This window comes from Haemorhous mexicanus, chromosome 3 (assembly GCF_027477595.1).
Source record: "Haemorhous mexicanus isolate bHaeMex1 chromosome 3, bHaeMex1.pri, whole genome shotgun sequence".
NCBI classification, from domain to species: domain Eukaryota; kingdom Metazoa; phylum Chordata; class Aves; order Passeriformes; family Fringillidae; genus Haemorhous; species Haemorhous mexicanus.
Genome location: NC_082343.1, coordinates 24,109,487 through 24,126,482, shown reverse-complemented (window position 1 = coordinate 24,126,482; position 16,996 = coordinate 24,109,487). Strand labels below are relative to the sequence as shown.

General features: G+C 39.7%; 1 protein-coding gene across 1 annotated transcript in view; it reads right to left on the bottom strand.

Moving 5' to 3' along the window:
* KCNH1 (potassium voltage-gated channel subfamily H member 1) overlaps positions 1-16,996 on the bottom strand; it is a 172,616-nt gene that overhangs the window by 77,766 nt on the left and 77,854 nt on the right. Inside the window, exons 8-9 of the mRNA XM_059841112.1 lie at positions 11,537-11,736; positions 7,747-7,999 (exon numbers count right to left, since the gene is read on the bottom strand). Of these exons, the coding sequence (XP_059697095.1) occupies positions 7,747-7,999; positions 11,537-11,736 (453 nt within the window). The remainder of the gene's footprint in view (positions 1-7,746; positions 8,000-11,536; positions 11,737-16,996) is intronic.

The following is a 16,996-nucleotide window of genomic DNA, read 5'->3' as shown; positions in this document are numbered from 1 at the left end:
AAACCTCATTAAATTTGTATCTATCTTGTATTTAATTTTATTTAGTATTCCTAGTAACTCCTTCAGTATAAATTTAACAATGTCACAAAAACATATCTCTGAAAAAAAAGTATTATTTTGAAATTTGGAGAAAAAGAGGAAAAGCTAGTGTTTCATGAATTTTTTTTTCAATTCTTTTTTAACCTGTCTCTTCAGTGAAAAAAGAATTATTCTTCCTCTTCCAAAATTCTGTAACAGAAACAAAACCCTACCAAAAAAAAAAAAGAAAAAAAATTAAAGAAAGACAAAGAAAATTAGTTCAGTGGTTCACCTGCCAGAAATCAGGGTCTTTATAGAAAGCTGACTTCCTTGCTAAATTATAATTTCTACCTCTTCACACCTCTTGTTGCAGCATGCACCTAAATATGATGTGCAAGCCCTCCTAACACGGATATTCTGAGCTATCAGGGGCCATGCTGGAACAGAGAGCCTCATCCCCACCAGATCTCAACTTCAGCTCCCAGGGTCATGGCTCATTGCTGCCAGTCACCTGCCAGGCACTGCCAGCTTCCAAGGGGGACTTCCTCCACATGCAGTGATGTTGGACCATTTAAGAGCACATTATGCAAAGGCGTCTAAATTCAGCACAATAGAACATTAAACACGCCCAGGAGTTCCCTACTGAGGCCTTGGAATACTCCTCCTCCTCAGTTACTCCAGCAAGTCATCAAATGTTTTTAAAATCTGTTTTTCCAATACCCTGTGCAGTCTTAAACCATCTACAAACAGCAGTGGACAGGAGCTTTGGCAATTCAGGCTTTTAATGTCTGCAGAAATCAGACATAAAACAAACAAAAAGTTTCAAAAATGGCAAGTCCTGATATCAGCCCACCCCAGATGTCTGGAGGACAGGAATAAGGAATACTCTGTCTGAAAGCACCTTGTGGGATAAACCTATATTTCTTAATTAATAAGAGTTTTAATGCTGCTCATGTATCCACCATGAAATTAAAATTTTTTTATTAATGTAGACCTCTTTATGCCATGTAATTTTAAAAAGCTTAGCTGCATTTCCATCTGTAATGCTTTTGCTAAGTGTGCCTGCACACTCATTGAGCAAATCAGACTCTGAAAATTGCTCCTTCAATTGATGTTTATTGAATCACCCCACAGAAACATGCAACTTGTCCAACCTGCCTATATAAATCAATCTTAAAAAAAAAAAAAAACACCTTTCAACTATAAACAGAAAAAGCACAATAGAACTACTGAGGATAAAGATGGATTTTAATTTCAATCATTCCTTTGTCAAAGCACCGCTGGTCATGTTTCAGTCTTATTCAATAGCACAAACAATGCTGAGATGTTAGATACTGTCAGAAAACTCTTAATGCCATCCATAGCCCTGCAACCATTTCTTAACCCTGAGAGCTCAGGAGCTTGACATTTTTAACACAGAGAGGTGTACCTAAATTTAAAATTCAGGTGAAAAATGAAGCAGAGAAGTAAAGGACTTCTTCAAGGGCTTGGAATTAAATAAATAACAGGCCCTAAAATAACAGAACTAATCTTTGAAAATGGAGTAGTACACAGAGCAGTTCAGTTCAGGGAAATCAGAGTTAGCTCAGGTACTAGGGACAGTCTGAGGATAGCAGCCTGGGCTCAGTTAGGGTATCTGCCATCTTCAGGTCTGCTGAGAAGCAGTTTTCACATGACTGTGTGGAAGTTGCAATGTTTTCCATGGAAAGGGTCTAACACAGACAATACTTCTGCACTGCTATTGTCCCTCCTCTAAAAGAGACCATCCCTGTGGCACAGTTGCCCTTGTAGCTGGCACTGTCCTGTCTGGATGCAAATCTGTCCCACCAAAATCTGAACCAATCCTCTGGTGTCTACATCTGAACAAAATGCTTACAGCTAAATGAGTAAGCTAAAGCAATTGTAAAGAAAACAAACAATTATTCTTATAACATTTCTTTAGGACTGCAATTAGATCAAATTAAATCAGCAGGAATTTCTCCACACAAAGCAAATGGAGCATTTAATATCCTGCTGAAACAAAACATGGCACACCAAAGTCCTCTACAACATCACGTTAAAACCACAGTCTCCAATCTTGTCAACTTTGTAGCTTTGTAAATAACAATAAAAGATCTGTATTTCAGGGTCAGGCAAATTCCACTTCCTCAGCTTCTGTGTGATCTTTGTTGTAAATCTGTGTGCATCCTTTGCACACTTCCTGCCCCTCTCCCAGAAAATCCCATTCTTGACATAGTGTTACTGCACGCTCGCATACCCACATAATTTCTCCATGCTGATATTGCTTTTCAGCTTTGACAGCAGCAAAAGTAATAGTAAAAGCAAACTGACTTATGGAGAAAAATTGTATTCCTTACTCACAATAAATTCCTGCCTTGACTTCCCTTCCTGTCTCATTCACTTTATTTGCCCTTTGTGGAGCCAGGAGTTGGACTGAACAAGTCTCACAGGTCCCTTCCAGCTCAGGATATTCTGTGATGTTAAACCAACAGTCAAGAAAAAGGTTTATTCTTTTGAAATTTTTTAGCTCAAATAAAGATAGCAAGAACATAAATGCAGAACAGCTGGAATGTAACTCTTGGGACAAACTGGTGGGAGGGTGTTCTTCTTTTCTTTTTAATTAAATCTTCTTGTTAATGCTGTTTTTCTCATCCAGCCCTCAGCTCTGAAGACCACAGTGGTTTTCAGGGCTTTGGATTTTAGTTGTTAAATAAAAGCTTCAAGCTCCCTGTCTCTAATCAAGTCCACAAAACTAACCTCCAGTCTTACCTTCCATACACACATTGGCTCCTTGAAGGAAGTGTCAAGACCATTTGAGCAGCTTTGAAAATCTCATACAAGTAAAGATTTGCTGATCAGTCAAGCCCTCTAGGAGCCACTAATTGACAAATTTTGCAGCAGTCTGAAAATTTAAGTACAAGACACTGCTTTCCCCACTGCTATCTAGGAAAAAATAAAAGTTTGCCACCCTAATTTTCAAGGGTCTTCTTCCTCTCTCTATTTTTTTACCGTAATGTTTTCTCAAATGTCAAAAATTACCCCAATTTCAGGCAGCAAGACTTTGAACCACCTTGGGTACTAACAAAGTCTCCCATCCAGCCCTTCCCTGTATTTCCAGAAAATACATCAAAATGTTATTTTTGCTGCTAATGACATTCTTTGCTGTAATTTTCATTAAATTATCTAAGCACACACACAACTGGAGACATAGCACAGGAATCAGCACTCGTTCAAGCAATGGTGAGAAGAGATTGAAAAGGCTCAGACTAAATGACTGGAGGGCAGCAAATAGCCCTTTTCCAAAGAAAGCTGCAGTCAGACCTCATGGTCTGTGCCTGGAACACAGTTAATTCAGGAGGGATATTTTTAAGAAGTTATTTGATAAAATAAAACATAGCCAATCTCCTGAGCACGAGGAGGTTTTAGTTTTCAAAGACCTGCAGTCAAGTCAGGTTTTCAGATGTTCAGGGTCTTAGCCTGAAAGATCTGTTTCAAAACAGAGAACCTAGAGCTGCCAAATGAAGTGCACATAAACACTTGATTGGTTTTAACAGAGGAAACAAAACTTCAAATTTTTTCTAACCACATCAGGATAAATGGCTAAGTGTTTAAGCAAGAGCAGTTCAAAGAGATACCGTCAGTCTCAGGTGGATAAAGCAGCATCAGGCCAAGTGGGAGGGCTTAGGAAAGTTAAAAGCAAAGCCAAGTTGAAAACATTCTCTTAATGGAAGCCCTGCACGACCTGTGCTTCACTTGGATCTCTTCAGGGCAGGACTGTGTGATTTGTCTCAGTCCTCCTCAAAGTGCTGAGTGTACGTCAGCACTTCATCCCACACAGCAACAGCAGCGTCAGTGGAAGAACAGCAAACTCCCAAAACCAGAATTGTGCCTCATCCAGGCAGCTTCCCACCAGCTAAACTTCCCTTCTACATAACCCCACTCTCATACTTACACATTAACTTAGAAAACATAGTAAGAGAGTGGCTTTTCTTGCTAAGTCTTCTTTTTCTGACTCATTTGTATGGGAGTGAATCACAAATAAATCAATCACCTGGCTGAGAGGTCATTTTCAACATTTTTGTTTCTGTTTCTTTGACACACCAAATCCAAAGATTGTGTTGTGTGAACATCAGTAATTTCTGTATTTTAGCACAAATTTTACATAGAATTCAAAACATGTATCTTTCATCCCAACAAATCAAACTTCACACAAAGTGCACCAATTTCTTTAAATTTTTACTAAAACAGGAAAAGATTTGGGGTTGGTTTTTTTATTTAAATTTGCATATTTTAATATTTGTGTCTTAATTTAAATTAATGGGAAAGGCAATCTTAGGGGACACACAAAAAAAGTGCCTTTTTTCACTGCTGGCCCATGTGCAATTTCTTCCAACTCAGGACTCATAATAATCCAAGTCAATCAAAGTCAGTGCTTTGCTCTAAGAACATAAGCCTGAACTGAGAATATACCTGTTTCTGGGGTATTACATGGAAATGATTTGGAAGGATATTATGCAAGTGTACACAATACACTCCAGGGCCACACAATACACTCTTATATGCCAGTCTGCAAGGTTAAATGATTTCAGAACTTGAAAATGTTTCCTATGAAAACATTGGATCCTTCAAGCATTAACTGCAGTTTGCCTTTGGTTTATGTAATGCTGTACAGCAGTCCCACAGACTGATTTAGAGTTGCAATTCATTTCTCCATTGTAAGGAAGATACAGGCTACATTGCAAGTTACAAAAGCTGCTTTATTACATGACAGCCAGAGCTGAGCAAATAATTCACCTTGAATAATTCGTGCACTTATTTTTTTCATTTTCATTTCCAGAATGCCTGAAAGAAGATTACAGTCTCTGTAACATACCTGTCAACTAAAATTACCCTATGGAATTCCTCACATGGTTTGCTGTTACGTGCCTGATGTTCCCAGCTATGCTTGGTTGGGACTGGTAAACAAAATTTATGGCATAGGTTGCTTTGGCTGAGTGATCAGCAAAAATCATGTTTCTTGTACAATGCACTTTTTTTTCCCCCCTTTTAGTGCCTTGTTTTTTTCTGGTATACATTCACCAAGAACTTGGCAACTTTAGCAAACTATGAAAATAAAAAACCAAACAAAAAACCCCCAAAAACCAGACAAAAACTCCCAAACAAACAAGCAAAAAACAAACACAATAAAAAACCCCACCCCAAAACTGTTTTCTACAGATAAGAAAACTGAGAGTACAAAGAAGTTAGAGAGGAAACCCTGACCCATCTCCTGGTGTATCCTTCAGTAGTGTGGTGATCAAATTACACAATGCTGAAGGAAAAAGTTCAACTGATTTAGAATAGTGAAAAACTTAGTTAAATACATAATCTCTTTTCAGGATAGAGAATCCTTCAGCAGAAGTCTTCACAGCCTGGAGGAAGAAGGGACACACAAGTGTGGAAGGAAAGGGATTCCTTAGTCCAGAAACTGGACTAAGGAAACACAAAAATTGATGCACATCTAAAATGAAATCTCACAGAATCCCAAACAGATCCCACTTCATTTTACTTTCCTCTCCACTTAAATATTCACTAAGAAAATGTCAATAAAACTCACCAACTTCAGTGAGAGTCGGGGAACTGACTCCAAATTTTAAAAAAGAAAAAGAAAGAAAAAGAAGAGAATAAAAAGTTGTGAGGGGAAGAGGATCGATAGTTACATCCCAGGAGAAGAGCAGCAACAAAATACTTCTATTCATCCAGATCCCATGGGAACAGCCTCATTTATCTGTAGCTATCACTCTGCAGCAGCAGAGATTCGGAGTTAGGTTTCCTTAACACTGATTCCTCAAGCAGTCTTGGCTGAGGGTTTTCTAAAGTGAGTGTTACAGTAAAAGGCAGGAGTTACCAGTAAAGATGAGGAGAAAAGTGGCATCTTTAAAGAACATTTTAAAGAAATTTGATCTTAGGGCTTTTTTACCCATACTCAAATAGAGCAGCAAGACGTCTTGAGGTTTTCTTCTCATGCTGAACCCAGGTGGTGGCATAAAGGTACACAAACTGAGGGGTCTTGGTTTGTGTTCTACATTTGTCATTTGTTAATTCATGAGAGTTCGACATGGCAAAAGGTAGCAAGTTCTTGATGTGCAGCACAGACAAGCAGAAGTCACAAGTCTCATTTAGCACTGAGCAGCACAGGTGATTCCAGAACAAAAGGGAATTAGTTATCCTCCAACTTCTCACTTTTTTAGCTTCTTGTGTGGAACAAAGTATTACCAACTTGATGCTCCACGACTCTAAATTTACCCTATGTTATACAAGCAATCCTGTTCAAAAGTAGAGAAAAATGGAGCTCAGCATCTTTATTAGCCCCCTCATTTTTCAGTAGACATTCATCTTAGGAGAGTTGAGTGTATGTGTTCAGGAAAAAGTAAGATAACCAAGATGTTTTATTCTCTTGTTCCAGGCTGCTATGAGTGACAGTTACAGGATTAAGCCACCATGAGAATTTACCTTATCACAAAAGGGCTTGACAGAATCAAATGATAAGTATCACCTCCTCAATGCTCCAGCCATCCCAGGATTCATCTCCATCTATTGGATTATCACAGTCTTTTATGTTAGCTTTGCCTCAGAGCGCTGTTCACACCCCATCAGTTTATTTCCAAAGCCTCCAACCCCAGTTAACACAAATTGGCTCTAAATGTTTTTAACTATTTTGACTTTAAAATAGATAAATAGTATTGCAACACGACATCTTAAATAAATCTAACTGGAAAAATTCCAGTGAAAGTGGATTATTATGAGGGGATGGGAGTGAGGCAGGGAAGCCAGGCACTTCAAGTTTTCTGAAGTTCTAAATGGAATTTCTAAGTAGAAGGTGTAGGAGCGATGTGGGGGTAGGACAGTTGGGACAGACAGAGACGAGAGATCTCTGAAGCCAGGTCTTGGAACTAGTGGTTTATTGCAAAGGTGTGGGTGCAGGGGCCTGCTTGGAGCTGCTAGCCACAGCTTGGAGCAGGCCCAAAAGAGGGAGAGAGAGGTAAAGAGAGCAGTAAAGAGAAAGAAGGCAAGAGCGTGGTAAATAGGATGAGAGAGAGCGAGGTTCCCGTTGCAATACAATAAGTCTTCTTCTGTGTTGAATACTCTAATTCTCACCAACCAATCTAATACAAGGTACAAATCCTACAGCATTCACATACAGCCTATAAGAATCATTACATTACCATACTGTGTTACATTTTACACCCTAACAACTACTCTTTGGACCCCTTCTGCCAAGCTGGCAGGGTCTGCTCTGACCCTTGGACTTGTCTGCAAGCAGAGGGTCTTGTTTCATCAAAAGGGGATTACCTTCAGCCGGCCACACCATTGTTTTCCAGTTGTTCAGTAACAAAGGTATCTCAAAGCCTGCTTTCATTTCAATCTCGCTTATAGTTTCCATATTCTCAAAATCTTTTGCCAGGCAATCATATTTACAAGGCTTTCCTGTTTCATCTTCCCCAACAGAAGGGATGTATCAAGATAGGGAAAACCCCAAGAATGACCAGGACCCCATGCAAAAGTAAGCTTTCCATTGACCAGATGAAACAGGGTTGAACCACTCTGGATATTAGATGGTTGCTCTTCAAACCTCTCAGTGGAAAAACAAACTTAACTGAAGCTCTGTAAAGATTGAGTAGAGCAGGCTATAAACTGCTGCACATATTTGTATTTATGCAAATGCACATTACCAGCTCCAAAACTCACCTAATATAGCGACGACTTCATCATCCTGGATCACTTCCAAGGAGCCCGAGACCACGAAGCAGAGGCTGTCGACGCTCTCCCCGGCGTGGTAGATGAGGTCTCCCGGGGCACAGTGCACCGTCTGGAATTCCATGGCCAGGGCCCGCAGGCACCCGTCGCTGGCCAGCCGGAAGGCGGGGTGCTCCTTGAAAACCTTGCGGTTCAGGTGAACACAGATATCTGCTCTCATGTCCTTGGGGCAAATCTGCAAAACCTGACAGGGAAATCAGGCAATCAACTCCTGGGCATGGCTTCTACCTGCCTGCTATGGCTAGTTTACCGTGCAAGGTTTAAGAACCACTTTCCTCTTTCTTAATTTGTAATTTCAGAGTTTATTTTTATATTATTTACCCACATGAGGAACAATACTAACTTAGTCTACTTTACGACATCTGAAGGAAAACACTGTTTTTCTCTCAGCAACATGCTCTGCTGGATATTGAAGACCTAAGGTTTTTAAGACAAATATCTTAAGAGCACAGAAAGTATTGAAGAAAAGCTTCCAGAAGAATTGTTTCTAGAGGGTGGGTCATTTTTTTGATAGGCAGATTCCATGAAAAGCCTGCACAAGTGTTATGTGCTTTAACAACTAAAAGAAATTACTTAAAGTTTAATTGACTCATAGCATTAAGAATTGCAGGTATCCAAATTTACCCCTGAGTGGCACTAACAAGTTTTTGTTTACACAGGAAAGGGACTTTAAGGTATGACGCTGTTTTGGGCAGCTTTTGATCTTCCAAATGGAATGTTCCTCGCGGCAATTCATGACGTGTGGTCCTAAGAGAACACGAGCTGATGGAGCTGATGCTCAGCACAGCGGGTACCAGCCAGGGCCATTTCTGAAGGGTTTTAATGTAATACAGACAGCCAAGTGGAAAGAATACCAAATCACTGCTGCATGTGCAGATTAAAAGTGGAAAGAAGTGACATGAACAGGGTTTGGGAATAAGAAAATCCTTGGGGGATGGTCTATGATGAAGCACGTCTAGGACATATTATCTGAGAAAAACATTGAGTAGTAAAGGCTCCCTCTCTTTTTATTATTATTTTCTTAGTAATAACTACTCCATCCAATTAAGGAGCACTCCAGTCGAGCTTCAGAGTTACTCCCACACATTTTCCTAGGTGGAAAGAGAAAACTGTCTCACTGCAAATACTCCTGAAAAACATAAAGGTAACACAGGAAGCACTATGGCTATGCCTACACTTTGAAATGGGGTTCTGTGCAAGATCTGAGCAGAGAATCAAGCTATTAATTCTGTGCATGGCACTGGTTTCAGATACCATGCCTGGTCTCCAAAGGCAACTCCACCACCAATATCATCATCTTTGGCCCACCTCCAAACAGACATTTTATTACAGATATTACTTCTAAAAAGAGATATATTTGTACAGTGCTTAGGTGTAAGGCACTAGGTGATGATTTTTCTTGGCTGCCCTGTACAGAAGAGCTGCCAAACCTGCCAGTTCCCAGTTTTCCAGGCTCACAGAAATGAGCTGGGGCAGCAAGAGCAGCGTGTAAAAGGGAACACAGGCAGCGGCCATATCTGTCTTTTCCATTATCTCATTTACTCTGCCGATAAAAATACTCTCTAGTGGCATATTCTTGCCAAATTTTACTACTGGAATTACACATACACTTTCCAGTTACCTGACTATCACACACAAAAAGGGTTGTTGCATAGAAATAGTAGCAAAACCCCCCGAGTACACCAGAGAATATTTTAACTGACGCTATTATCCAAAAACTTTTTGGTCTTAGAGGAAGTTAACTAATTTTCCATTCTCCATTTAAAGAAGTTGTCACCAGACTAAAAAAAAAATAAAAGGGATTAAAGACATTTGAGATCTACAGAAAAATGGAAGAAGGCTTTCATTTGTAAGGGAGGTAAGAAATGTATCTTCATGGATCAATTTTAGAATCTCTCAGTAGCTCTTGGTTAAACTTTGTTGTACTGGCATTTTCCAGACCAATAGCTTAGCATGTCTGCAGTGAACACTGAACAGACAAATTTGTGGCCTACAAAATAGTGACAGGACCAGTTCTGTGCTCAGTTCATATTTAAGTCTCTGCCTCATCTGTAGGAAGCTGCACTGCGTTTCAGAGCAGCACAAGTACCACTGTTCTCTGCCTCATGAGTAACACATGTTTTATTCATGACAAAACATCCCAGAAGTTATACACAGGCATCAAAACAGAGCTCAGACCTGGGAGTTTATGGATTGGCACAGCCAACCACAGCTTTTGCTGTGCAGATGAAAGCTGAGTTCTTGGTTTAGCAGTCATGGCCAGCAGCAGTTCAGCTATGAACACACCAGTTACTGAAAACAGCACTGTATTAAGCTCTTCGGTGTCCTGACAATTGGAGACTTCTTTCCTGCTTATTAAGATAATCCTCAAAGGCTACACTGAGCGTTGTTGTGCTTGGTTTGGTTATTCTGCTGTCTCCAAATGCATCCTCTTAAAGCATTTCTCTCCTTATCAAAGGAAGCCAAGAATTAACTTTGAAGATATGCTAAAAAAAAAACACCAACATGTTTTACATAGCAATTTTTTCTTGTTGTTTTGTTAAAATGATGACAGGAGTTTGTATTGGGGGCTGAATGAAAGCACCAGCACTCATTACACTAAGTATCCTCAGATGTCTCTCCACCTTCCCCAAATGCACCTACCTCGAATCACAACCCCACACAAAGACAGATTGTGAGAAAACATGCAGAGCAGCTTCTAACCAGTGCTATCCAGCACTAAAATATAATTTCTTTCTAAAAGCTAGTAGGGCAGACAGCGCTTACAGAATCATGTCTGGGATCTAAAAATGGCAGATATGCTGAAGACCATTTAGGAAAGGTAACAGTGCCCTGTGTGCCCCTCAGTCTCCAGGCAGCTCAGTGCAAGGCCACATCTGTTCTCATCCTTCATAACGATGCTGTAACAGCTGCACAGAAATGACACTGTTTGCTCTTTAACTGCATCATCCACAGTTCAGAATGCTAAATTAAGCTGCCAACCAGAAGGCTGGTGACCAGAGCATTGGTATGATTTCCTGAATGATCCACCCCACAAATCACATCTCTTTACAAGCAGAAGAAAAACTGTCTATCTCTACAGAAGTTGGCAACTAATATGAAAGCGACAAGAAGCTACATTTGTACATTTGTTCTGGTGAAAGGCCATCTGTTATTTTAAAAGACACAATGGGAATTTATTCATCAATTCAATGAATCAGAATGATAACATTTGCCTTACACAAAGTAGATTTCAAGCAATACATTATTAAATGCTCCCATTTTTCATTAGTATCTTTAACCTGCACACAGAATATTACATTCAAACTCTCCAACGACAAAAAAAAAAAATTACCTTGTTTTCAGGCCCACAGAGCTGCAAGCAACCTAACAAGAAATATTGCCAAAAAATCTCATTTGGAAAAACTGTGAGGTTGTGTTACAATCTGGAACTTGCTATTTACTTATCACGTTTATTTATTGTACACTGAGCTTTTCTCTTAATCATTTTTATACTATTTCATGCCATTTCACTAGCAAAACATACATACTTTTACCACTATCATATGTCAGTAAGACAGAATAGCTGAAATACTGTATTTGAAAGTTAAAAACTAAGGGAAGCTGCTGCTTAGAACTATTTAAAGAATATTTGTCTCCTTTACTAAGACAGTACCTCCTGTTTATTTTAATGGACTCCTTTCAGGATGTGACTTCTTTCCTTGCAGTTTAATTTACTTACCTTTTCAGTATCTATTCCTCTGGACATTGACCAGGTGGAAACGATGTAATCCATCACACGTTCACTGAGTCCTTTGGGGACCTGGTAGAGCTTTAAAAAGTCCCGGACGCTGTTCAGCATTTCGTGGTATCTGTTTGTGTTAGCGTACATTTGCTGAAATATGGTTGTCACGTTACCAAAAATGGTGGCATACAGAAGGGCTGTCAAAAACAAGAAAAACCACAGAGAAAATACATGATAAGACGTGGTGATCAGTCTATGTTCCACTGGGCTTTAAGACTGGAAATGTTAGGTCATAAAAATGCATGCAAATATCGGTGCTTTATTAGGAAGGCCTGATGAGCACAAGCATTTTACAGGTCACCTTCAGCACTGCAAAGTGAGGACCACCACCTACTTTTGTGAGAGCATGTCCTGCATCACAGACCTCCTAAAACATGACTGACTTTGTCCATCAAACAACTCAGCAGTACCCAAAACCTTACAAAACCACAACAGTAGACAGAAGAATTTTAAGAGAAATAGCTTGACAGTAAATACTTTAATTTTTCATCTCAGGTTTATAGCACCTGTGTTGAAATACCATCAGTGACAGATTTCCAGGCTTTAAGTGCATTATCACAGTAGTAAGCTGAGTCATCGTTACCCACCTCGGAGCGACAACAGCAGTGCATCAAAGCAGAAGATGGAATATGTAATAAACAGCTACCATGGGCCAGTAATTTATAGACATAAGTTTAATAATACATAAAAACTCACATTACATTTTACATTCTTCAGGCAAAAGAACAGCAAGGCCTGAGGTAAGAGCTAGAGCCCTCAGAGGCAGACCTTTGCACAGCCCTCCTGACTCCACACAACACAGTTGTGAAGCCAGCTGGTTCATCAAGATGGGTTTAAGAATAAACACGAGGCAGAAAAAAAGGCAGTGTTTCCAAGTGTGGAGAGAAGCAGATGAAAACACACAGGACTTGAGAAGATCCATCTGCTGACGGCCAAGACAGAACAGCAGGCTGGTGGCAGCCTCAGCAGCCAGCTTTGATGGCTTGCAGAGGCTGGGGCTGAGGCTCTTCCAGCCAATCCAGCCCTGAATGAAATGGAGAGACAGGAAGCCTCCAGGGGAGCGCTCCTATATTATGAATCAGGTCAGTGATATGTGACAGGTTGGCTGTAGAGGGAGAGGAACAGCCAGACTGCAGATGTGATGATAACCTCCCATAAGTGCTCTGGCTTGCTGAGTAAGTTCTTCCTCTTAATCATTTCCTGTCCCCCAAAACAAGCACTAAATTGTGAATATCATATCTCTTTCACTTGAAATAAAAATAAGTCAATGAGAAGCCATATCTATAAAAAATATATTTTGCTTTACTGAAGTACCCCTTTTTGCTGTTTATTTACTCCCTCACCAGCTATTAAAAAAAAAAAAATCATCCCACTCCTTCCTTTGACAATGCAGCTATTTATTCAGGGGAGTGTTATAGGCAGATATCGTTAAGCCAATTAAGATGCTCTAGGGTTCTCTGACCAACAAAAACCTTTGTACTGTGCAAAAGAAACTTATGGGACTGTCTTTGCCCTGATCATCAAGAGATGTGATTTAAGTTAAGGTTTGCTCAAGGCCTTTACACTGCTGATTTTCTGCAGAATTCCTTCTTGATGCTGCATGACTTTTCTTTTTATGAGTTTCTGTAGGTAACAGCTCTCCCTTTTTACATCTATTCCTCTGTACAAACAGGTATAAAAATATGCAGAAAAATGTGCTCTCTCAGAGGGGAGAGAATTATTACAGTGACCAGAAACATATATTTTCCCTGTTTAACCTTAACTTGTGCTTGAACAAAACCATGCTGGGCAGTCCAATGAGTAGTGAAGAATGATAAAATGCTTTACAAAACAGATTTACCGTAACAGCTCCTTAATCCATGAGTATTTTTATATTAGAACAGCATTACCTATCCCTGAGTAAGTCCTGGTTTGCTCTCTGTTATGCAGATGCAAACATGACCCTACAGGAGACTGCAGCAGCACAAGGCAGCCAGCCCAGCACTGAAGTAGGCGACAAATTAGAGAGAGGATGGCAAGCAGATTTTTATCTTTGCTCTCTGGCAAACAGTGAGACCTGGGGGTTCAGTACCTTGGCATGTACAGCTGCAGGCCAGCAAAGGTAAAATGGACTCCCCACTCTGTCCCAATAATGTCCAGCTTTAATGTGAAGCCTAAAGAAAAACCAGAAGTTTGATTGTATATTTTGATTATTATAAAGCAAGGAATTTCCACTGCAAACTGCAGTTCCAGTGTGACAATTATCTTGAAAAGGAAAATTATTCCTGCCTAGATTAATTTTTTTACTTCCCAAACTTACACCCTTAATTTATCATTAGCCAACCATTTTATTACTATTAAAGACACATCAAAGCCAAGGATTTTTGCAGCCTAATATTGGGTAGATACATTAGCATATTAAACCTTGAACTCCTCTGCACAGAAGTAGCTGGCTGTGTGCCTTTCCTTCCTTTCAAAGGAATAATGAAATGAACCCACTGCAGTAGACTGCAGCCCCAGAATGATTTCAGAAACACACACTCTACTAAAGGAAGAAAGTTGGGCTGTTTATGACAGAGCAAAATCTCCAGCATTTCTTCTCCAGGAATGTCAAGATCCCTCAGAAATGATGTGGCACTCACCCTCTGATGTAAATATTCTTTTCTTACAATAACGAAAAAAAAAATTGTCCCCAACAATGTGGCTGCTCATTTACACTGCAGTCATTAAAACCAGTGTTTAAATAACATCACAGACAGGACCATAGTAATTGCAGCAGCAAATTACCCACAAGTGAATCATGAAGGTCAGACACAGGTTGCAAAGGTCACCAAATCATCTGCTTTTTTTAGAGATGTAACAAGTAAAAATAGAGAAATAAATACAAGCCAGCGTAGGTCCCAGCCACCACAGTAAAGGATCTGGGGTCTGATTTTAGAATTATAACAGGAAAAATTCTGTCTGTAAGAATGAGAGGTTTACAATTACCCCATTCACAGATGTAAGTGCTGCATTCGGTTCCTGAGATGAATCAACAGATTGACGATGATTTGCTCAAAATGCACTCATGCAATGGCCTGGCACACAAAATGTGTGCAGAACTACACAGCAACAAGTGAGACCAACATCAACTAGTGAACAATCTCTTATGTCCTGCCCCCAGGACTTGCAGTGCTTTCTGGAAATGAACTGCTTTCATTTTTGCTGCCTGGAAAGCTGATCAAGAAAGTCTGTCTGCATGTAAATTCCAATTAAAAAACCAAAATAAAACCCTTTTACATACTGCATTAACCTAAGTACTATTCAAAGAGCAAGCACCTGCATTTGCAAATAGTAGATGATTTATATCAATAATTACACTTCTGTTTCACCAACAAGTTCCTAATATACAACAAATTTTTCAGTTCATAGAAGGTTGAAAGCACAGCCTTGAAAATTTGTGGCACTGTATCACTTCTTACTGAATATGAAACACAACTGTAAATTAACCACAAAAATTGCAAGTCTCAAAAGCATTTTTCAGATAACACATTGTGAGGTCACACAAAATTAACATTGATCAGATAAAAAGAAAAGCAGAAATTAATTGCATGGATCATCTCATAATTATATGAGAAAATGACATTATTTTCAAATGTGCAATTAGAACAATGTAAGAGCTTGTAATTGCTTGAGATTAGGGGTCTTGATTAGTGGTAATTATGCCTACTTATGGGTAGAGAGCATGCAGTTAAAAGAAAAGCACTGAACTGTTAAATACAATATGCAAGCAAATACCAAACTGAACAGGTATCTTAAAGAATTGTTTACAAAGCTAGTTTGGACAGAATTGTTATTTGTAGTCTTGCAATCTGATATCAAAGCTTCTGAAGCGAGATGTACTTATCAAGTATCTACACAACCTTCTAGAACAGTACAGACAGACCCAGAGCTACTTAATTTGCTTCTTCTTTGGAAGTGTTGTGCATTATGAAGTTTCCTATTTGTAATCTTTTATCTACCTTTTGTTTTTTTACTAACACAATGTATAAAGATATCATTCCATTTAGCTAGTAAAGAATAAATGTAAACAACTTAGCCAAAATCTAATAGGTCAATTAATTTTCTGCACTTCATGACTTTTCACAATATATATCCAGAATGTTTTCACCTGTTATAAAACAAATTACAATTGCTAGTCTTAGCATTTGCATCACTTCCTGAATTTCACAACCTGGGAAAAGGACATTTTTTCAAGTGAAAGTAAATTCCCAGAGGAGTTCTCCCCCTTGCTGTCCCAGTAACTGTTAAATCCCGCTCTTCCCACAGCTCTCTGTTCTTCTGGACAGAAACAATGCACTGCTCCACCTCCCTCTTTCATACCACCAGCTTCTAATTTGCACCTCTGAAGCCAGGCAGTAGCAGTGGCAAAGATCAGAGAACTGGCACACTACAGAGCAAGTCTGAAAATCAATTTAATGGCAAAGAGCAAAGCAGGAAGCCTGAATAGGCTATGAGGGACATGCACATCAAACCCTGTGGCACAAGCACTTGACTGCTAGGATGAAAGATGAGAGACCACAGGCAAATTTTATTAAACTCTTAGTTGAATCCTACTGCAAATCTTCTCACTCTCATCATCACATTTGGTGAAATCACCCTGCTGACAGCAAAATTGGGACAGAGAAGGACAACACTGGGCTCCGGCTACAATGGAAATGTCTCCCCTGCAGAAGGGTAGGACACCAGTGATGACACAATTGATAAAAGCTAAACAACATAGCATCAGCACATGGGGCTTTTTCATCTTCCCATCACCAAAAAAAACCAAGAACAGCAATGAAATGAACGTCAGAGACATAAACAAGGGAACAGCTGCTCTGAGAAGCCACTTAAGCAACTACCAAGGACTAGAGTAGTAGAAACATCTGTGCACCTTAAAATAGGCTGTCTGCAGTGTGTAAGGGCAGAAAGGGAAGTTGAGAACAGCTATGGAACAAACACCAGAAGCAGCTCCTGCTGCTTCTCTCCTCACACCCTTTCCTAACCCTACAAAATAAAAGCAGCCTGCTACTACAGCAGCCATGTAACCTCCTGTTATCTCATCGATTGGCAATGACTTCTATTTTACCAGTTTAAGACTTAATATGGAAGAATAGAGGCAAGTAAAGTTGGTAAAGTACCAGATCTTCCTAAGATGCTGAACTCTAGCATCCCTTAGGATGCTTCAAAGCTTCCTTTTTTTTTTTTTTTAGATTTTGGTCTGGAAGCACCCACACAGCTGACAGCAGCAATCACAGGTGTTTGGGCTGGCAAGCAACATGCACAGCACAACTCTCTAACAGGTTCTGCTTTTGCCTTCAGCATGTTTGGGCTAAGATAAACAGCATGGAAAAACAGAGCAAAACTGATCAGAGGAGCCATCAGAGCCACAGTGAG